This window comes from Tetranychus urticae, chromosome 1 (assembly GCF_039701765.1).
Source record: "Tetranychus urticae isolate SD_2017Ah chromosome 1, NJAU_TeUrti_SD_1.0, whole genome shotgun sequence".
NCBI lineage: Eukaryota > Metazoa > Arthropoda > Arachnida > Trombidiformes > Tetranychidae > Tetranychus > Tetranychus urticae.
The window spans coordinates 2594355-2615258 of NC_142958.1; the positions used below are offsets into that span (position 1 = coordinate 2594355).

A 20904-nucleotide genomic window follows, 5' to 3' on the forward strand; every position below is an offset into this window, starting at 1 on the left:
TTCGCTTAATTTAGAAAAACGAATAAAATTTTCAATTTTCTTTTCGACGGTAGATGGCGCATATGCATACCATGGTTCTAAGATCATATGGACTATGAGAACATTTTTCAATTTTTTTTGCTTCTTGTAAGACAAAAGTTGAAAATTTAATTGACAATTGATTGGACGATCAAACTTTTTTTATCTTAAGTTTACTAAGACTTGATAACCTTGACCAAACTAACCTAACCTAACCGTAAGTATTTAAAGGGGTGACTGTCTTAAAGATTCTTTAGTCATTCTTTTTTAGCTATTTCTTTACTACTTGCTCCAGTATTTTGTGTTTGTTTATTCAATATGGAAGGCCGTATTCGCGCTCCATTTTGTGAAAATAAAAGGTCTATTGCTAATGCACGTGAACTTTTTTATAAACAGATGCCTAACGTTGGTTTTATGCCCCCCACCTATTCGGATTTGAAGGAAACTTTGAAATCTTTAACTAATAATAAATACGATTTCATGGTTATCAAATTAGTTACTCGACGTTTAAGTAAATTGATACCAGTTTGTGATCTTAATTTACCCAATTCAGGTAAGATTAAATTTTGATATTTTCATTAAGGGTAAAAACTAAATATTTTTTTTCTTTGTTTTAGACTGGGTAAATCATATTTTTTCATACATCGAAACAAATGAGTGTTACGATAAAGAGAATTTCAGTTTGCCTTATCTTGAAACCTCGCTTACTTATGCCCGCCATTTGTCACTGAGAAACATCATTGTTGAATGTCCGCAAGAGATTGATGCCATCACTCGGTTAGCCAGAGTTTTATCTGGTAAAATTTTTTCGTCTCATTCATATGCCAATGTTCTTATCCACGTACCCCTGCAATTGCAATCCAAAGTGCATCAAGAAGAGGGAACAATCAAGTAAGTAATTCAATTTTTTTCTAATAATTTGTCTTTATTCTATTTACCAATGAAAATATTTTCTTTCGTATAGTAAAAAATTCCATGAACACGATACTTGGAAATTGTTTAATCATTTACGGTCTCACATTGGATATGATTCAAGACTGGGTCTTTGCTTGGAAGTCGCTGGCGATATTCCTGATAAAAACACTCAAAAAAGATGGCTTGGCGAGCCTATTAAAATGATTTTGATTAATTCGGATTTGTTTGTGCCCGATAAAGACAGTTTTGTGCGAATTCCAGAGCCATGGATGGAATTTATTGTTTCCATTCTTAGAGCAAGCTGTAGGAAAATTGCCATATTAGTTAAAGGCAAAATTCCCATTTCCTACATGAAAAAAGTTGCACTTTACTTGAATGAAGTATTCGATACCTATCGATCTAATTCTCTTATCGACCAATTCGCCACTGGCTATGAAGATATATTACAAGTTCCATTGCAGCCCTTACAAGATAATCTGGAGTCGGGAACGTACGAAATATTTGAAAGAGACCCTGTCAAGTATAATAAATACACAGCAGCAATGACTGTTGCTCTTAAACGTTTACCGAAAGAAAAACCTGTAGTGGTTCTATTGGTTGGTGCTGGTAGAGGTCCATTGATTAGGTGTTCTTTGATAGCAGCCGCGGAAACAGGACATGAAGTTCATCTTTATGCCATTGAGAAAAATGAGTGTGCTGCAAATACTCTTGAAAATCAAAATTTAGTTAAAACTACTCTCAATTTAAACCCTAAAAGTTTCGTGAAAATCGTGAATTCGGATATTAGAGAGTGGGACGCTCCTGAGCTAGCTGATATCGTAATTTCTGAATTACTAGGATCCTTTGGAGATAATGAATTGTCTCCTGAATGTTTAGATGGAGTCTGGAAAAGCGTTAAACCAACAGCCATTTCCATTCCAGAATCCTACCGATCCTACATAGGCCCAGCTATGTCTGCTAAACTTTACTCCGACACTTTGGCTTTAAATGAAGGTGATAAACAATCCAAGACTGATTACCATTATGTTTCTCTGATGAAAGGCTTCTACCCAATCGATTCACCAAAAGTTCTTTTCACCTTTGAACACAACGAACTCTCTAAATGTCCCAAGGAACGAGATAATCAACGCTACAAAGTGTTAGAATTCAAAGCTGATATAGACTGTATCCTCCATGGATTTGCGGGTTACTTTGATTGTACACTGATTAAAGGTATAGACCTTTCAATTGCGCCACATAATTTCACAGAGGATTTAATCAGTTGGTTCCCAATGTGGATTCCATTATCAAAACCAGTTGACGTTCCTGCGAATAAGACTATTTCGGTTCACTTTTGGCGAAATGTATCAAAATCTAAAGTTTGGTATGAATGGTGTATCAGTGAACCCGAACCAACTCCCATTCAAAATCCTAGCGGACGATCATATTTTATTGGTCTCCTTTAACAATCATGACTTTTTCTAGTATTAGGAACTGATAATTTTTGGCATATTTTTTTCTACACAAGTGCCGTTGAATTAATTTAAAGGTTAATTTATCTAATGTGTAATCAATCTTTATTGTGATTATTGACGAAATGTCAAAAAATGAATACCTGCTTATTTGATTAAAAACTCGCTTTGACTAATTTAAATATTTTGATTCAATAATTCCTGAAAAGATAAATCATTGTTAGCAACTTCTTCCAAGATCGTCTCATCAGTAGTAAAAAGTATTGTCTGCAAAAAATTGGTAATAAATAATTGTCTTAGTTATTCAGCTTATTAGACAATTAGACAACAATTAAAACTGAAGATAACTTACATCTCCAAATCGCTCTGGTGGTCCAACCAATTCTCCAATCGCTTTGGCAATTTCACCTTTAAAAATCACCACACCATCTAAATTCATCGTCACATATCGGATTCCTCGATACGAATAGATTCTTGATTTATTGTAATTCCAGAGACGAATCAGGACAATAGAAATTTTCTCCTGAAAGCGAATTACTAATCGAGTAACATTAAAAGGTGAATAATCTGTCATCCAAATGTGACTGTCATCATGGGTTCTATAAACTCCGTCAATCAATTTTTTGGCATCACTTTTTGAATTAGTTTCACAGGTTATCTGAAAAACAGATAAGTCTCTGATTAAATTTATAAGAAAATTATTTTGAGGAAGAAAAAAGTTATCGAAAAAATCGCTGAATAAAATCTAGATTAAATCAGTTCCCAACCTTTTCGATTGTCGGATGACTTTTAGTTTTAAGATCAAAAATTTCAATGCCATTGAAGCCAACATAATCTTCATCGCCCCAATTAGATTTAATATCAAGTACCAATTCCCGACCTTCTGGCAATTCAGGAATTATAAAATCAGTTTCCATTTCTGGCTCGTCAAGACTAACTAAATCAATGTCGGCGGCAGTATAAGAATCTCTGTGACCTCTGTCTTTCCTCTTGAAAATTGTCGCTTCTTCAAGATCACAGTCTTCATCGCTGGACTGCAAACCATTAAGATCTGTGAGGAGTAAATCACTATTATCGCTACAACCTTTTTTATCAAATTTATCACTATAAAACGCTGGTTTGCTATGGTCAGTGTTGAAAATGTCGTCTATCTCTTTGGATTCCAACTTGAAATCATTGCAATTAAAAAATTGAGACAAACTTCGAGGTTTACGGGGTTCAATTAATAGTTGAAGAGAGCTTCTTCGTGAAGATGGTGACGATGAGGAAAGTGTTGGTGAAACTTTTAACTCCTTATCTCCTATCTTGGTGTTTGTGGGAATTGGCGACAACTTTTCGCTATTTTCATCATCTAAAATCATGATAATGTCAACATTATCGGATGAGTTTCCTAAATCATGATCCATTTCCATTGAGCTTAAACGATAAGCCATGTCCTCTTCTTCAAAAGATGATGGCAACAAAACTTCAGAATGACGTCGAGCTTGGAGTAACTCTTGAAACCACAACGGTCTTCCGAGGCCAGAATTTTCAGTTAATGGTCGCATTTGGCAAATATTTTTCTGCACCTGTTTACCATCGCTTTGGGCTTCGGTTGAATGATTGGAACGGTATAGTTGATGGTTTTCATTGTTATTTTGATCTGTACCTTGTTGATTGGCATAATCCAGTAACCATCTGAAGATAAACACAAAACATTATAAATAATGGATCAAAACAAATAAATTTATTTGGTTTTAACAAAAATTAATCAAAAAATATTATAAAATACTTACTCTGGCAGCTTTTTGATTGAGCTAGGAAAGGTTTGCTTAGGTGAACGAGATGATTCACTGGACAATGTTGATTCTAGGGAAGAAGCTCCAAGAGAGTTCAAAGGCTTTAGGACTAGAGATTCACGTTTCTCCATTGTTGGTTAAATAATCGGTCAGTTAATTAAGTTGAACAAATGGTGAGTAGTTAATTGCAAAACAAATAAATATCAATTAACAATTGAGTCAATGTTTCATTTTAAGCTTTTTTAACATTTTGTTTCCTTTGTTTCCATTCAGCCAGGTTACGGTTTTCACTTTGGTTTAAAGTCTATACACAAGTAATGTTATTAAAGCTAGAAGAGATGATTGGTTAAAGCATGTCCATGTTAAAGCTGTTAACAAGTGAAACCACGATGAGGCCAATACACCATCAGCTTCTGATTGCTCGAAGTAAGTACATATCTAATATAATTCCTTTCATCTTCATGCATCGTTGGTAGTATTAATAATAATTGCATGATTAATAAAACATCGCAAACCATTTATGTTTTTGTTGTAATACTACCAGGAAGTGTGGGGTTACCTTTACTTTCACCATTCTATTCATATCGTCTTTTTTCCTCCTTTTCTCTTTCTTTTTATGTTTATTTCTCGGTGTGTTTACCTGACTACAATGGTTACATGGAGATGATATTTGATGATTTACTTTCTTCAGAGGGGAAAAGGATCCTGAAGTCAACCAGATCGCGATTCCTACTTGAAGGTCAACGACTCACTATGAAGATGATATCGATTGATCTTCCATGTATCTTCCTTGTTTCCATACAACATTGGGCCCAGCAATATATTTCAATTTCAAGGAAAAGGCCACATGAAAAATATATTTCAAGTCGACCTTTCACGATCTATCTAATTTCCTCGATTATCCTATTGATTTGACCAATTTGTCAAAGTGTTTACAATTTTATCCTTAGTAGTTACACAGACTTGCTTTTGTGAAAATGAAAACTATTCATTTCACAGCTATTTTTAGACAAGCATCAAGAATTTAACTGGAAATTTATGTAATAATCAATTTAGGTTTAAAATATTGATCAGTTTTTTTCAGATTTCAATCTATTCAATGAAATTCAATTTTCCTAACCTGTCTTATTTCTGTGGGAATCATGATCAATGACTTTGTTTATTGTACATTTCAAATTGACAAAAACAGATTTATCAATCTTTTGAATCTGTTTATGAAATAATATACAATCATACCGATTAATAAATATTAATTTAGTTATTGGCCTTCTGCAATTAAGACTTATTTTTGATTATTTCACGAATTTTCAACTTCGGTTATTCAAGTTCATTATCTTTCCTATCAATGATTGTTGGGTTCATTGAACGCTTTTGGATGCGATCAATATTCATATTTCTTCATTATTCAATACATTTTTCACAGAAAATCGGATGCATAAGCGGAATTCAATGCACAATTTAAGTTAAAACTGAGCAATATCAAGTTGTAAATCAAATAAACAAATTGTTATTAAATTATTAATAGAAATGTTTCTCTACTTGTTGCAATTCTAACATAATACCGTACAAATGGCATTGTATTAATGATTATGTCTTACTTCATTGTGTTTCACTTCACTGAAACACTAGACCAGAAAACAATCTGAAAATACTTCATTTCAATAAAATTGCAGTTAATATCACAAAATACCCATAATATCATCGTAAATTTCATAGTACAAATGTAACTTAAATTGCTAAGTTTAATTCATTTGCATTATTACTTTCCTTTTCCTTTCTTACTAATAAAGAATAAGATAGTTAGAAATGGTTGTTACTGAAAAGACACAATCAACACTATTTTCACATTTATGCACAAATTGACACAAATACTGAAAGAAGAATGGGCAAAAACGGGTGAAAATAAACTTCTTTCAAATTTAGACTTTGCCAGGTTGTAAATACATAAAAACTGAGTCCATTTATGCGATTCAAAAGTTTCTATGATCAATAGTTCTCGAGGAAATCGAGTTCGAAATTGAAACTTCGATCGCTTGTTATACGATAAGCAAAGCAGATTTTTTCGTTAAACTTATTTTAAGGGTTTAACTTTTGACAATCAATCAGAAGCTCAACTTATTTTGAGAAAAAAAACTTTCCGTTTCCTTTAAAACAGATAAGTTCGATTTATAGTTAAATTGGCCGTATTCAATGATCATGATAATTAGAGAACGGAAACTTATTATGAGTACACAAAAATTGTTTGTACACATAATAGATCAAATACTTTTTTCGATCTATCAACTGTTCTCTTGATTTTAGCCATTAGACTATAAACTTTGAACCTCGATATTTGGACAATTGTAGCACCTACAATCATCATTCTTTGACCAATTTAATTCTTTACTAATAAATAACTCAATTCGCTTTGAAAAATTTGGATTAGCGCATTTAGGTCATGATTTTCGGGTTCAAAATGTACGTCAAACAACTCTTTTAACAAAACAAATGCATCTCAACCCATTTCTTGGTGAATAAACCAATTTTCTGGTTGCAGAGAGAAATGGAATGCAAAGACTGCTGTAAAACTCTTGAACATTCGATTAAAGAGTTGAAACTTGGTGGGATGTGTAGGGACATAAAAACTGAGTCCATTGGTACTATTAAATAATTCATGCGATGGACAGTTTTTCAGAAAATTGAGGTCAAATTTGAAACTTCGATCGACTTTTTTCAGCTATGGAAGCAAATTTTTTCATGAAACTCATTTTCCAGGGCTAACTTTTGATGGTAAACCCGAAAATGGACTTATTTTGAGAAATAAAGTTTTCTGACTCAAATAAAACAGATAAGTTCGATTTTTAGATAAACCGATCGATCTCTGTGACCATATCAGTTAGCGAGCTGAAACTTCTTAAGGGTGCATAAAAAATTGTTGGGCTACATCATGCATTGAATAATTTTTTCAGTTTACCAACTGTTCTGAAGATTTTGACCATTTACATGGAAACTTTGGACCTCAATAGTTCGAAAATGGCATAACCTACAATCGTCATTTTTTAATAAATCATTAGTTTTTGTTATAATCTATAACATAATATGACTGAAAACAGAAGAAATCTAAGCTAAATCAATTAATTATGAATATTCTTCTAACACATGATAAGTAAACATTTACCTTTGTTAATCTGGTATCAAATCTGACAACCTAACTAATAAAATGTTATAACTTAATTTGTAGTTTCTTGAACCATCTAAAATTTGAATGTTTCATAGCCCATAATGAAACCTATTGTTTGGTCAAAGAATGATGATTGTAGGTGGTACAATTGTCGAAATATCCAGGTTCAAAGTTTTTAGTCAAATGGCTAAAATCAAGAGAACAGTTGATAGATCGAAAAAAGTATTTAATTCCTAATGTGTAAAAACAATTTTTATGTAATCTCAAAAAGTTTCAGTTCTCTAATTATCATGATCATTGAATACGGCCAGTTTAACGAAAAGTCGAACTTATCTGTTTTAAAGGAAACGAAAAGTTTTTTGTCTCAAAATAAGTCCATTTTCGGGTTTACCATCAAAAGTTAGCCCTGGAAAATGAGTTTCATGAAAAAATTTGCTTCCATAGCTGAAAAAAGTCGATCGAAGTTTCAAATTTGACCTCAATTTTCTGAAAAACTGTCCATCGCATGAATTATTTAATAGTACCAATGGACTCAGTTTTTATGTCCCTACACATCCCACCAAGTTTCAACTCTTTAATCGAATGTTCAAGAGTTTTACAGCAGTCTTTGCATTCCATCTTTCATTGCAACCAGAAAATTGGTTTAGATGCATTTGTTTTGTTAAAAGAGTTGTTTGACGTACATTTTAAACCCGAAAATCATGACCCAAATGCGCTAATCCATAGTTTTCAAATCGAATTGAGTTATTAATTAGTAAAGTATTGAATTGGTCAAAGAATGATGTTTGTAGATGCTACAATTGTCCAAATATCGAGGTTCAAAGTTTTTAGTCAAATGGCTAAAATCAAGAGAACAGTTGATAGATCGAAAAAAGTATTTGATCTATTATGTGTACAAACAATTTTTGTAAACTCATAATAAGTTTCCGTTCTCTAATTATCATGATCATTGAATACGGCCAGTTTAACTATAAATCGAACTTATCTGTTTTAAAGGAAACTTAAAGTTTTTTGTCTCAAAATAAGTTGAGCTTCTGATTGATTATCAAAATTTACCTCAGCAAAATGAGTTTCATGAAAAAATCAGCTTCCATTATCGTACAAAAAGCGATCAAAGTTTCAATTTCGAACTCGATTTTTTCGAGAACTATTGATCAGAGAAACTTTTGAATCGCACAAAAGGCCGTAGTTTTTATGTCCCTACAACCTGGCAAAGTCCAAATTTGAAAAAGATCATTTTCACTCGTTTTTCCCCATTCTTCTTTCAGAATTTAGTTCAACTTGTGTATAAATGTGAAATAGTGTTGATTGTGTCTTTTATTAACAACCTTAGAAAATGTAGTAAATTATTAATACAGAGCTCAATTCAATTAAGTTAGACCTTATTATCTTCAAGATTCACACCTTAACCAGATTGACAGAGCTGTTGTTTAAATGCGCTAATTGGGATTGTTTTCAATTTTTAATCCATCTGATGAAGCAGTGAAATGAGTATTAGTTAAATCATGTTGATGAATAGGTGAAGTTGAAACGCTTGTAGGGATTGGATGATAATACAAAGTCTGATCACATTATGTTTGATGTTATTTTTGTCACAGTTAATGTTTTCTCGTTCCTTACTGTTTTCCCTAATTGAATGAAGTCTTTCAATTAGACCCATGAATAAGTAACTTAACCATTAATCAATCTTTTTTGTTTTCCTCTTGATTTGATCAGGTAACCAAAGATGGCTTCTAACAGTTTCTTTGAAACCGATCAAGAATAAAGTTGATGGAAGTAAACAGGAGAAAGAAACAGAAATAACAAGATGTTCATTCATTATCCAGAATACATTAGCAATGGAAAGCAAATGTTCATTTTTTAACCAGCAAAGATCAATTGTATACCTTAAAGGTGTAAAAATTAATTGCACCAACTTTATCCCAATGTTAAATTAACCTGAAAAGATTAAGGATTGGCGTCCATTACAATTATATTATGTTATCCAAGGATTGGTTTTACATCGGTATGGATTGGAAGTGAAAGGAAAAGGAAAACAAAAAATCAATTGTTGATTGATTTAATTAACCCCATACAGTGGTCAGACAATATAATTGCACCAGTAAACCCCTTAAAGTGTGATGAATCGCACTTGTTTCCCTCCAAATGATCCAATCCTCACTCCTCCTTCCTGATACTTTGATTCACTTTCGCTAAGCCCACCCTCCAAAACTGCCGACAACCAAAGGAAATCCTTCAAGATGGTGTGATTTGGTGGGTAAAGTTGATAAAGAGGGAAAAGTATTACTTCAGTGAAAGAAGAAGATGAAGATGAAAATGAAGATGAAAATGATGGTAAAGGCAGGGCAGTTGACGAAAGGGAAAAGGAAAGAGGATAAAGTTAGACAGACAATCGAAGGCATTTTGCCAAGGTATATTCAATAGACCTTTTCTTTTTGTCTATTCCTTCAGTCTTCTTTCACTCATCATCTTTCCTCTCTTTCTTTTCCTGTCTTTCTTTTCATCCTCATCACCATTATCATCAGCAAAACCCAGAAAAACGGATTCAATAATTTCTTTTGTTTTTATTTCTTGTCTCCTCTCTTTTTTGTCTTCATCTCATGGTTAGTCTGACTGAAGCCCTTGGACTTGAATTTTTTGGATTCACGATTAACCAAGATGTACTCTTTGTCATTTTGCTCATTTAATTTAACTTGTCCACTTAACTTATCATGGTTATAAATAATTTACAACTCACCCTTTCCATTGAGAGCAACAATTTACTCTGAAACAACTATTGCTGAAACCAAAACGTCTACAATTTCACCAACACCAGTAACAACAACATTTAACCATTGAATCATCATTTGCAACTCATTTTCACTCTCGTTGAATCTTCATTTGGTAACATTTTAACTGACTTCATCAACAATATCATCAAATATCACATAAACATCGTTTAAAATTTAAACTTTCCTTCTCAATCCTCAATTTCAAGCTGTTATCTCTTGCTACTCACTTTACCGACACTTTTTGTTTCAACCTTTTCTCAGTATTTTTTTTTCACCCACTTCATCTGTCTATCATCTTTATTAAAACCTATTAGGTTAATCATGTTCCTCTCAACTCAACTTTTCATCTCAATTGTTGTCTTCATTTTAACTTTCTCGTTTATATCAGCATCTTCCACTGACAATGATGTTACCACAAATGAATCTTATGCTGCTATAGCCAACAAAAATGTCGATGTAAGTTCATCATTTAAAGTTAACTGTCTAAATGTTCAATGTCTCCTGTCAACTTCAATGTTAACTGTTCATATTGACTCAATTCAACCAATTCACTAATCTTTCTCTTTTTGATTGTCATTTGTTACCGACCCTCAACCCTCAACTCAACACTCAAACCAAACCGGTTAGGATGTTTTCCGTCAAATGGTCTACAAACTACCTGGGATACCACTTGGTCGACTTCCAGGTCAATCAAATATGCGAGAAGAAGTTCAAAAGTTTCGTGAATTTTTGAAAACTCGTCCCAATCCAAATGATTGGGTAACACTTAAACCCACTCTGCCAAGTTTGTCTCAATGCTTCATTGAAGTTCAAGAGGTGAGAGTCTAACCTTGCATTTTTAAAAGTGATAATTTAATAATCTGATAATTTTTACTCAACTTATCTCAATATCTTGTCACCGTAAATACACATTTTTAGATTTAGTAACAACATCATTAAGAAATGAAATGAAAAGCTCTGGCAAAAGTTACACTGATTTAGCTGATATAAATCCTTCAACTCTTTTGTAAACGCTTAAAATGATGAAAACATGTGTTTATGCGTTTTTTGTGCTTTTTGTCAGTTTCTCAAATTATTTAATCAGATCTTTTGCCAACTCGGTTTCTGTCAAACTAATCATCTTTTCAATCTTTATCTTTACCATGTTCATCTGTGGCATTCATGATCTGTGGTTTATATTTCGTTTTATGTGGCGTTCCTATTGTCATCAATGATTGTATATTAGACCAGAAAAGTCCCCGGCAGATGTATTAAACTTGGTGGACGGATTCCAGCTTGTCAGGCCACATCATCGGACCTCATCGATATTGACTATAACAGTTGTTAATAAACAGTTTGTGCATCAACATTTGTCATCTAATTTTATTATTTGATTGCTAATTTGATTTTTGTTTTTTTGGCTAAACTTATTTCTTTTTGCTTGTTTGTTTGTTTACCGAGGCAACTATATACTTTTGTAGTAAATTGGTTAATAATGTTTAATCGAATCATTAGGTTTTATTATCAACTAAACATCAATTCATTTATTTTTATCCTCTTGCTCTTTGTCATCTGAGAGCTTCATTTCATTGAATATCATTGTAATTTTGAAAAATAAAATTCAATAATTTGAACAATAAATTTTGGTTTATTCTGCCAATCATTTCAAGTTACAATGTAAGATTGTCAATCATGATTGAAATACATTCGGTTTCAAATTTCCGTCAGATTTGGTGTAGTGTAAAAGGTTTAGAAATGGATAAAAAAGTAGTAAAAGTGGTAAAGTTGAGACAGTTCATGAAACTCTTTCAATAAAACAAGAAGACGGTAGTGTCACTTGTAATCAACCTTTGACCATGAAAAGAACTGCCAGGAACTGTCCATCAAAAGGATCTTCAATTCAATCACTTGAAACAGCAACTTGAAACAATTTCAGTTTAGTTTGAACCACCATCAAAGTGAAGTCATCTTTTCCAACCAGTGACTTGCTGTGTTTACGGCTTATTTAGATAGACCATCTTAATCATACAGAAACTCATTTTGAATTAAAATAGCAATATGTCCACAAATGACTCAGTGATCAACAGTTTGGGTCATCTCATCGTTAACTCGCCAGATATCAGTGAAACTTTGTTGAACATCTTAACTCCAATGGCCAGTCGACAAGGTATCAATCTTCAATTTCTCATTACACTCATTTCAATTGTAACAATTCTTCTTAACATTGCTATAATTTCCTTAATCATTGCCGTTTTTGGTAAACTCAGTAAAATTTCAAAAAAAGCTCTCCTTTGTAGTAAAGAGTTGACTGGAAAATTTTTTAAGCTTCTTTTTTCTCTGGACAAGACTGGATTCAATTTTGGTTCTTCATTATTTCATGTGCTCAAGATTGTAACGGAACTCGCGCTTCGGCAACACCAGCAAACTGCTTCTTTGGCCCAGTTACTTGATATTGTACGTCTCTTTGCCACTGAGACTCAACACGAGCGTCAAGTAAAAAGCAAACCGCGTCAAGAGCGACAACAATCAACACCAATCTTTCATCTTACTTCACGAAAAACCGAAGATGCTCGTTCATCTCTGGACCAGTCACTTCCTCCTTCTTCACCTTCACCTTATTTTCACACTTCTCCGAATCCAAAAGAGTATAAACCAGTATACGAACTCCTTCCATCAACAAATCAGCTCAATTTGTATCCATTTACCAACTTGTTCACCAAGTCAGATGGTTTAGCAGAGGGTTACAAGAATAGTAATAAATCGAGTCACCGGTTGGGAGTAATTTACGCTGATTAATGGACTAAATCGATCACTGTATTCTAGATTTAATTTATATTTCTATTTATTATGTTCACAAAATTGTATTTAAGATAAAATTGAATAAACAGATTATTTTATAGAAACAATTTCAAGCTTGCAATTTCTTGAATCTAAAAATTTAAAAAATCGCAACTCGCAAGAATTAAAACTAGTAGAGCCGCCATCTATCAGTATAGTTATTTATCACTGTCGTAAAACCGTAAAAGTTTTTTCGTAAAACATCAACATTAATAACGACAATTAAATTTTGAAATTATTCTCATTTTACATTTAATGGCATTTTTCTGATCTTATTTTTAATTTCTAAATTGCACGATTATTTGAAAGATTTTAAAAATTGAAGAAATAATTGAATACATTAAACATTTGGTTGTTTCAATTTTTAAATATAAAAAGGAAAGTTAAGAGTGAAAAATACAGCATACACAATAAGAAGTGTTAGAAAGGGGAATGACTTTAAAAGTACAATTGGGTGATTTAATGATTTTGTTTAAAAAGACAGTCTTAATAAATATGTAATGATGATGAACCTGATTGACCTTGACCAGAGAAGGCTTCCTGGTCACGAAGAATTGGGTGGAAAAAAGTGTAAACAATATCGCTATGAGCAATTTCTTCCGTCATATGCATCAATGATAGTAAGAAGAAATCAATTTCTGGTGCTCTTTTCTCGGCCACTTCGCGAGTATTACTTCTTCCCATAAAACTAGATGATCTATTTAATGGATAGAGACGAACCAGGGGAAATAGTGAGGTCATTTTTTGATGAAGCTCGTAAAATTCACGATAAGATCTATAAACATAAGCAGGATCTTTTTGATGCTCCCTTTCAACACGAATCACATAAATGTAAACCTTTTCTGGTTCGTACTTTTTGAAATAACTTTCAACTCGTAAACCAATTATTCTTCCATCAGTTTCTTTGGTATACTTTTTGGGAACAAAAGATAAGGTACTTGGGTCGTTGTGGTCACTAGTGAATCGCAATTGAGCCAAGTTATGAAGGAAAAAGTTGAATTTAGTAGAAACCGATGATAAGGTTTCGCCAATCATTTTATTGAATGCAGCTGTTGCTTCAGCTTCAGTTAAACTGGGTAATAAAGTTCGGTGGATATATTTAACCGCTTCAATGGATAAGCCGGGAATACCAGATGAAACCATGAGTGAAAACAGGTTGAGAAATAGATTGGTGTGACGTCGAATAATGTTGAATGCTTGACAGCAAAGATCGACAAAATATTGAAATTGTTTGGATGGTTTATCGCCACCATTGATCACATAAGCCATATCACTTGTTAGTATAAAAGGAGTTCGATCTCGTTTAATTGCACCAAGCATTTGTGCATCTCCAAGATATTTACCAAAATCAATGTGAAACAAATGTCCTGAAGTGGTTATCATTATATTATCATTGTGTCGATCTCCAATTCCAAGGACATAAGTAACGACCACATAACCTGCCAATGAGTAAGTAAAATTTTCAACCGATTTACGATATTCTAATTCACTTGTATTGTGTTTTTGCAGCCATTCTGATATACAGCTATCTCTAAATGATCCAGTGATTCCATATTCTGTTTGAATTTTACGCAATGTTTCAGCATTTTTGACAATTTCAACAAATCCTTTACGGAAATCTGTGGCAATACATCCAAAAGTAACAATTTTCAAGTCTAGTCCTTCTTTAAGCCACAGTTTATCCATTATTTTTATCATTTGCATGGTGAATGAGTCCTGGCGTAAATCATCTCCAACTTTGTACATAGCATCTATTTGAGTAAAACAAGAGCTTGATTGTTCACTCTTGAAGGCCAATTTGATTGGAAGGGTATTTGAGTTGAAATAAAAACAAGATTTAATATTTAGTCCAATAACATGCATACTTGGACTTAGAGGTAAAGCTAATGGGTGTGTCAAAAGGAAATCATCGACGGGTTCCAAATCTCGAGTCAAAGTAACCATTCTTTGTGAACCTTTAGTTGATTTGAGATGATCTGAGACAAAAGATAGTTTACTTAAAAGGGCTTCTTGATTTTCAAAAAGAGTTCTAAGAGCTTCACCGCAAGTTAAGAGGAGAGCATTCAAATAGATTCGTGATCTAAAGGAGAAAATTGGATCATCAAGATTTTGTTTGAGTAACCAGTATAAATTATGAGCAATCCTAACACTTGAATAAGCTTTCTCCAGAAGAAACCAAATTAGTGCAGAGTCAAAATAAGGTTCAAAGCGAAGAGCTTGAATTAACTGAGGCAAATAATCACAGATTTCATCGTTTCTTAGTCTACTAATCCAAGAGACAGCTTGAGATCGAACATATTTGTCCAGAAAAGCTGGCAACAAGAGTTGCATTGCATCAACGGCCGGCAAAGAATTCCATGTTTGTATCATATGGTAGATATCATTGAGATAAGACCATTTCCAGGATGGTGCAGCCTTGAGTACCTTGGGTAAAGCGGAGGGAAGCTCATGTAAATAATGTCTATGATCCCAGATTATGTTTTCATCGGCGCGAGACATTTGTTGAACAGGATCGCTGTTAAGTATAACATGAATATCAGTTTGCGAAGCTGAATCAAGTAGATTAAGATCTTGCTTAATGTATGTATTGATACTAGATTCTGTATCAATTGATGGGAAACAAATGTCACAACCATGATCAGGTAGATTGACAATGATTAATGGGGATCCTTTCTCCAAATTTGATGAATTGAAACAAGTTCTTTCCGTTTTACTGACAATCTCTCCAGTCCACATGCCAAGGAGAACGGATCCTTGGACCAGTTTTTCTTGGAAATCAAGAAGCTTGAGAACACTTAGTGCAACCAACTTGGGTGTTTTCTTTTCACCATTAGCCGAAGACTGATCTGAAGGAATTGCGTTTGATGTTGATGTTATTGTAGACGAAGAGGAGGAAGAGAGAGATGATGATGAGGGAAATTCAATGCCATATAAGTTGAAATAAAGGTAAGACTCTCGAGGTAGTGAAGAGAGTAGAACAGTTTGAAAGTGTAACAATTCATTAAAAACCAGTCTCTGGAAAAGTCCTTGGCTAACAGGTACACGTCCGGTTTTACAATTACCTATTAAATTTTCCCCAAACCAGATTTCACATGAAATATAAAATTCTCTGTATCTCATTTTCCAATCAAATGAAAGACAATTAACGGTGCCAACATAAACCAAAAGTGTTTCAGACATTTGCGATAACGAACAAGGTGACTTGGATTCATCATTAAGCGTTTTGGGTTCAGTGTCTAGATTTTCTTGAGGAATCAACTCGAAATCAACAGGAAAGGTAGAGCAATATAAATTAATCATTTCTCGTATAGCTCGTTTTAATTTGACAATTGCGTGATGGAAAACCTCTTTATGGATTACTTGAAGCTGCTCTTCACTCAATTGATTTAATATAATCTCACCACGCTTTTTATATTGATCATAGACTAGAGAAAGTTGGGATAGATTTTCAATTGCTTCAGTAACTTGAAGTGTATCACAGTTACCAAACAGTGAACATAGCGCTTTTGTGGCTTGAATAACACCTTTTATCGTTTTAACTATGCTCTCCTTACTAGAATTAAAGACCAGTTTACTGATTTCCTTTTCCAATGTTTCAAGTAAAATATTAACCATGTCTCGATTGATTTCTCCAAATTTACATACACATGGTTGAGGCAGTAAGTCATCTGGCGAAAGAGATGTCACAGATTCATCATCCTCATGATTTCGTGCATAAATATTATGGCAAGTTTCATTTGTATTAATCAATGTTAACCGTACATCTTCATCAAACATGTGACATTGATGAATGTAAGCATAATCTGCTAGAGTTGAATCTTTGGTCAGATATTCATTGAGAGAGTTAATTTTCAGCACAAATTCGTCAAAATTAATCCCATTTGTGCCCTCAAAAATTGAACAAACTGCATGGCAAACAACATGTTCAACAGAGGTATTAACATTACAGGTAAATGATATCGGTGATTCCGTTGATTTATGGTATATCTGAAGTTTAACACTTAACGTACAATCTAATTGATAATCCAATCTAGTGCTTGCAACGAATCCTGGATTAGTCAATTTATCACTATATGCAAATTTATTTCGATTTAAATAGACTTTCTGGGCAAAAGAGATCAATTCTGGATCAGCTCGCGAGGTTCTAAAGCGCACACGGAAATTGTCATCAGCTGGTATTGTATTGTTACTGCTAATGAAAATATTATTTGATCCATTTTCATTTTCTGATGAAACTGTCAACTGAGATGCTATTGAAGGAGTAGTCGCTGAAGATTCACTTGGACTTGATGTTGAATCTATAGAGTCCACTCTGATTGGCGTTGGAGGTGAGATTGGTTCTTGTGGGGATGAAGATCCATCTGAAATTTCTTTGGAACCCTCATCTGAGTTTTGGTTATGATCACTATCAATTGAATCGCTGTTTTCTTGATCGTTTCCCTCACTAATCATTAAGGGATCAAATAAGTGTAACAGGTCATCTTGAGGATTAACAGAATAATTTGGCCCGAGATCGATAAGATTTTCGTTGGGTAGCTTTTCCAACTCTCCAAGTTTTCTTATTTTTTCCAACATTTCTCGAACTGCTTCATTGTTAACTTGAGAGGTAACTGATGAATAAAAGTAGGATAAATTTTGGACTGAATTAGAGTTAAACAAGCGGGTTGAGTTTGAATGTTGGTTTTGTTGATGATTCGTGTTTAATTGTTGTACGGCTTGAATGGCGTCTCTTTTGAATGGATCAAAGTAAGGGAATGAATTGCTGTGAGACAAAGCCGGAGGTCTATTGGTACCACTAGCGACCGGTATCCAACTTGGTTTACCAGGATGTGTTTTTATCGGTGAAACAATGGCATAAGTTGATGAAGAGAACGGTGAAAAATTGTTGGCAAAAGAAGGTGATGGAGATGCAGAAGAAGTGGAGGAAGATGAATTCATGTTACTATTACTATTGTTATTATTACTCAAACAAAGGGTATTAGGAGCATTTGTTCGAAATGGATTATTGGATGGTTGATATGATCTTATAGATGACTGTGATGAGGCTTGTTGAGATGTTGATTGTTGTTGTTGTTGTTGTTGGCGATGATGATGATGGTGATGGTGATGGTGATGCGATTGTGACCCATTTGAACTCATTAAACCATGATCAGAAACAGGAGGAGGGGGAGGAGAGGGTTTCAGTTGAGAGGACACCAAATTATTACCAACAGTACCACCAGTAATTGAATTGTTACTATTATTAATTTCATTAGTGAGTCTTGACGAGGTCACTATAATTCCATTATTATTGTTGTTATTATTAATATTATTAAAGTTAATATTACTATTATCATTCAATGATCCTGGTGTTTGAACACTGTTACACCCTTGTTCATCACGATGGCTTGTTGTAGCCTTGGATGGTGGCGGTGCAATTAATTTAGATAGTTCAATGGTTGGTCCGTTAACAGATTGATTGTTTACCATCCTCCTAGGTAAGGGCACTTTTAGCTTCAGTTCATTGATCACAGTTGGTTTACGAGGTGGTGGACGGATGAATAAACGTGGCGGTAAAGCAGGCTTGGTTTCAGTTTGATCTGGAATAAAAAAAGACATCATTTAGTGACGATTCTTACATAATAAATGATAATAACAAGTTGACTTGTTATCAAAGATTGGTAAGTTACAATAGCAGTTATGGCTGATGAGTATATACATATGGAGAGAGAAGATTGACGGGATGAAAAGAGAGAGAGAAAGAAAGAGAATGAGATAGTTGAAAATCTTGGAAGCTAGCTGTCAAAAATAACCATGAAACAAAGAGAGGAAAGTTGATGGTATGATGAGAGAAAAAAAAGAGAGAAGGAAGAGGAAGAAAGTCAAGACAAGAGAGTGAAAGAACTTTGGTTAACATTGATTCTGAAGTTCACAGCCCAACTAAAAACCATCGTAAAGTAACCCAACTCAAGAGGAGATTCCACTTTTATAATCAGAAAATAAATCTTCTGGTCAAAGCTCAGTAAAGTCTTGCAGCTGATAAGCTAAGAGGAAGAGAGAGGAAAATGATAATACAACAAAAGCGTGTTTTGGGGGTATTTTAGGTTAGTGTATGAAAAATGGAATCAATAAAAGCAACAACTCAACATGTCGTTTTGTCATCAAGATGGCCTCTTTTCACATTGTTGTTCGACATTATATTTTCAAGATCTAATAATTTGAAAGAAGCTTGTTGGAAATATTGTTGTATTTTCTATAAATCACTTGAGTGTCAGTTTGTTATGAAGAAGCAATTAGATAATCAATTTTATGAAACCAGCCAATATAGTGGTACTCATAATAACAACCAGTTGAAGACTGATTACCTGGTTTGGTTGGAAAAAAGGTAAACAAGCTTAAAGATAAAAAAGCCAAATAAATTGGGTTGAAGTAATAAGAGCTTAAAATGTTTAAATTAAGTTGATTTGTAACATTATTTCTGTATACTGTAAAACCTTAGTTAATGCATAACTCGGTTAACGCATAAAACGCTCCATCTACTGTTAATTAGTCGTTATTAGTCTAGTTTTCACAACTAGTTGTCATTGTAAATTTATTGAAAAAACAACGCCATCTTACTGATTTTTCTTGGAAGCTTAACCCACATTTTTATGCATTAACTAAGGTTTTACAGTACATGCAACACAATATGCCTGGCTTTGTTGTAAATATAATTAGAATCAAAATATTCTGTGGAGTTGACCACGAATCAATGAGAAAATCTTTTCAGAGAATTTTTTTTTCTTTTAATTCGGTCAATGATATTGTCAACCACTATTTGGCTGTTGAATTAAACTAAATGGATAGAGAGAACAGACCATAAAATTGGAAATGTAATTTCAGAAGCAGAAAATAGTCAAAGTATGACATGTTGAGAGGGTTGGTTGATCATGATTCAACAATAATCACGGTAAACTAGCATTACTTTTTGATATCAAAATGATTGGTAGTGATGATAATAAAATCGACAAAACTAACCTCGGGTAAATTGTTCATTCATTTTGATAATTGAGTTGGTTCACTTCTCTGCGTTTTTTTTTATATTCTTGTTTCCCTGACTTCACGATTTGATATTTTGTAGAGATGTATTTATCGGGTTGAGATCCCTTGGAAACGTTGCACCGTTCAATAAGATAATTATATTTAAAATAAAGGTTAATCTATCTGTTATATGATTGTTAAATGATAATGTGTTAACCAGACGCTTGATTAAGAGGGGCGTATGAGTTAACTGAGGGAGGAAAAAGAGCAGAGAGAGGAAGAACAATCAACAGAAAAAGAGAGAAAAGGAAAAAATATTATATAGTTGATTGTGAAAAAGGAAATCGTAATATGATAAACAATTGAATTGATTCTTGGAATTGATTGATTTATCCGTAAATTTGGTATTAGGAAAGGTTTTTTAAAAACAAATTGGTACAAGTTGTAAGAAAATGATGTTTAGGTAAAGTCTCCAACAAGGCCAATGAGAAGTATAAATTGATCATTAGAGCACCAGATAAATTGATCACCATTCTCTGGTTTGCTACCGTAAGACCTCCATTCACTGCATGTTTAAATGTTAAGGCACTATCAACATCATCCTTGTTAATAAAAAACACAATTTGATAAAAACATCATCACCAAAACATAATGTTGAATGTTGTTGATAGGGTTGCTAAGGTTGTTAATGTTGCTGGTTAAGCTGTTTTGTTTGTTGATATTGGTAGAGACACGAGAAAAAATTTCCTTTGATCCAGTGGTTTAATCATTTTTAATCATTTATAGATCAATACAAGACTGTAAGACACATAATTGATGAAGATTGTTAAAGATGAGCTTTATAAAATTCAAGTTAATTAAATAATTGACTGACAATGACAATAAAAATATTTATAAAAATGTAAAAACCAAGAAACAAGATTTCAAGCAACCAGCAAAGAGAAGCTTTTCAACTGCAGATTGCAAATTGTCAGCCGTAATCTTTCTCCCTAAAA

General features: G+C 33.4%; 4 protein-coding genes and 1 long non-coding RNA gene across 6 annotated transcripts; 3 read left to right on the forward strand and 2 right to left on the reverse strand.

The window, feature by feature from the left end:
* The first annotated feature begins 118 nt into the window (after positions 1–118).
* On the forward strand, positions 119–2566 carry csul (protein arginine N-methyltransferase 5). 2 transcript variants are annotated; one of them, XM_015927276.3, is made up of 4 exons: positions 119–235; positions 415–571; positions 636–909; positions 983–2566. In XM_015927276.3, exons 2-4 carry the CDS (start codon positions 415–417, stop codon positions 2376–2378), a joined length of 1827 nt encoding a protein of 608 aa, XP_015782762.2. In that variant the 5' UTR covers positions 119–235; the 3' UTR covers positions 2379–2566. The 2 variants fall into 2 exon arrangements, with proteins under 2 accessions (XP_015782762.2, XP_015782753.2); XM_015927267.3 differs by lacking the exon at positions 119–235 and having other exon boundaries at positions 284–571.
* On the reverse strand, positions 2528–4457 carry LOC107360657 (uncharacterized). The gene is made up of 4 exons (XM_015927362.3): positions 4160–4457; positions 3152–4061; positions 2737–3042; positions 2528–2651 (listed from the first exon to the last, which is right to left on the reverse strand). The coding sequence occupies exons 1-4, from the start codon at positions 4291–4293 to the stop codon at positions 2562–2564; spliced, it is 1440 nt and encodes a 479-aa protein (XP_015782848.2). The 5' UTR covers positions 4294–4457; the 3' UTR covers positions 2528–2561.
* On the forward strand, positions 4447–5433 carry LOC107360721 (uncharacterized). The gene is made up of 2 exons (XR_016200952.1): positions 4447–4588; positions 4826–5433. It is a non-coding gene; the product is annotated as an uncharacterized LOC107360721 (long non-coding RNA).
* Positions 5434–9684: 4251 nt separating this feature from the next.
* LOC107360690 (uncharacterized) lies at positions 9685–11713 on the forward strand. The gene is made up of 3 exons (XM_015927406.3): positions 9685–10549; positions 10721–10909; positions 11319–11713. Exons 1-3 carry the CDS (start codon positions 10415–10417, stop codon positions 11418–11420), a joined length of 426 nt encoding a protein of 141 aa, XP_015782892.1. The 5' UTR covers positions 9685–10414; the 3' UTR covers positions 11421–11713.
* Positions 11714–13257: 1544 nt separating this feature from the next.
* On the reverse strand, positions 13258–20864 carry Pi3K68D (phosphatidylinositol-4-phosphate 3-kinase catalytic subunit Pi3K68D). Its single transcript, XM_015927203.3, has 2 exons — positions 19907–20864; positions 13258–18489 (listed from the first exon to the last, which is right to left on the reverse strand). Exons 1-2 carry the CDS (start codon positions 19926–19928, stop codon positions 13397–13399), a joined length of 5115 nt encoding a protein of 1704 aa, XP_015782689.2. The 5' UTR covers positions 19929–20864; the 3' UTR covers positions 13258–13396.
* Positions 20865–20904: the final 40 nt, after the last annotated feature.

Excerpts from the sequence above, each read along its gene's own strand:
- LOC107360690 (XM_015927406.3), top strand. The coding sequence starts at position 10,415 with ATGTTCCTCTCAACTCAACTTTTCATCTCAATTGTTGTCTTCATTTTA. Across the intron at positions 10,550-10,720 it reads TAGCCAACAAAAATGTCGAT|GATGTTTTCCGTCAAATGGT; the intron begins GTAAGTTCATCA and ends CAAACCGGTTAG. Across the intron at positions 10,910-11,318 it reads GCTTCATTGAAGTTCAAGAG|ACCAGAAAAGTCCCCGGCAG; the intron begins GTGAGAGTCTAA and ends ATTGTATATTAG.
- csul (XM_015927267.3), top strand. The coding sequence starts at position 337 with ATGGAAGGCCGTATTCGCGCTCCATTTTGTGAAAATAAAAGGTCTATT. Across the intron at positions 572-635 it reads TCTTAATTTACCCAATTCAG|ACTGGGTAAATCATATTTTT; the intron begins GTAAGATTAAAT and ends TCTTTGTTTTAG. Across the intron at positions 910-982 it reads CAAGAAGAGGGAACAATCAA|TAAAAAATTCCATGAACACG; the intron begins GTAAGTAATTCA and ends TCTTTCGTATAG.
- LOC107360657 (XM_015927362.3), bottom strand. The coding sequence starts at position 4,293 with ATGGAGAAACGTGAATCTCTAGTCCTAAAGCCTTTGAACTCTCTTGGA. Across the intron at positions 4,062-4,159 it reads TCAATCAAAAAGCTGCCAGA|ATGGTTACTGGATTATGCCA; the intron begins GTAAGTATTTTA and ends GTTTATCTTCAG. Across the intron at positions 3,043-3,151 it reads GTCATCCGACAATCGAAAAG|ATAACCTGTGAAACTAATTC; the intron begins GTTGGGAACTGA and ends TCTGTTTTTCAG.
- Pi3K68D (XM_015927203.3), bottom strand. The coding sequence starts at position 19,928 with ATGAATGAACAATTTACCCGAG. Across the intron at positions 18,490-19,906 it reads GAATGAACAATTTACCCGAG|ATCAAACTGAAACCAAGCCT; the intron begins GTTAGTTTTGTC and ends TTTTTATTCCAG.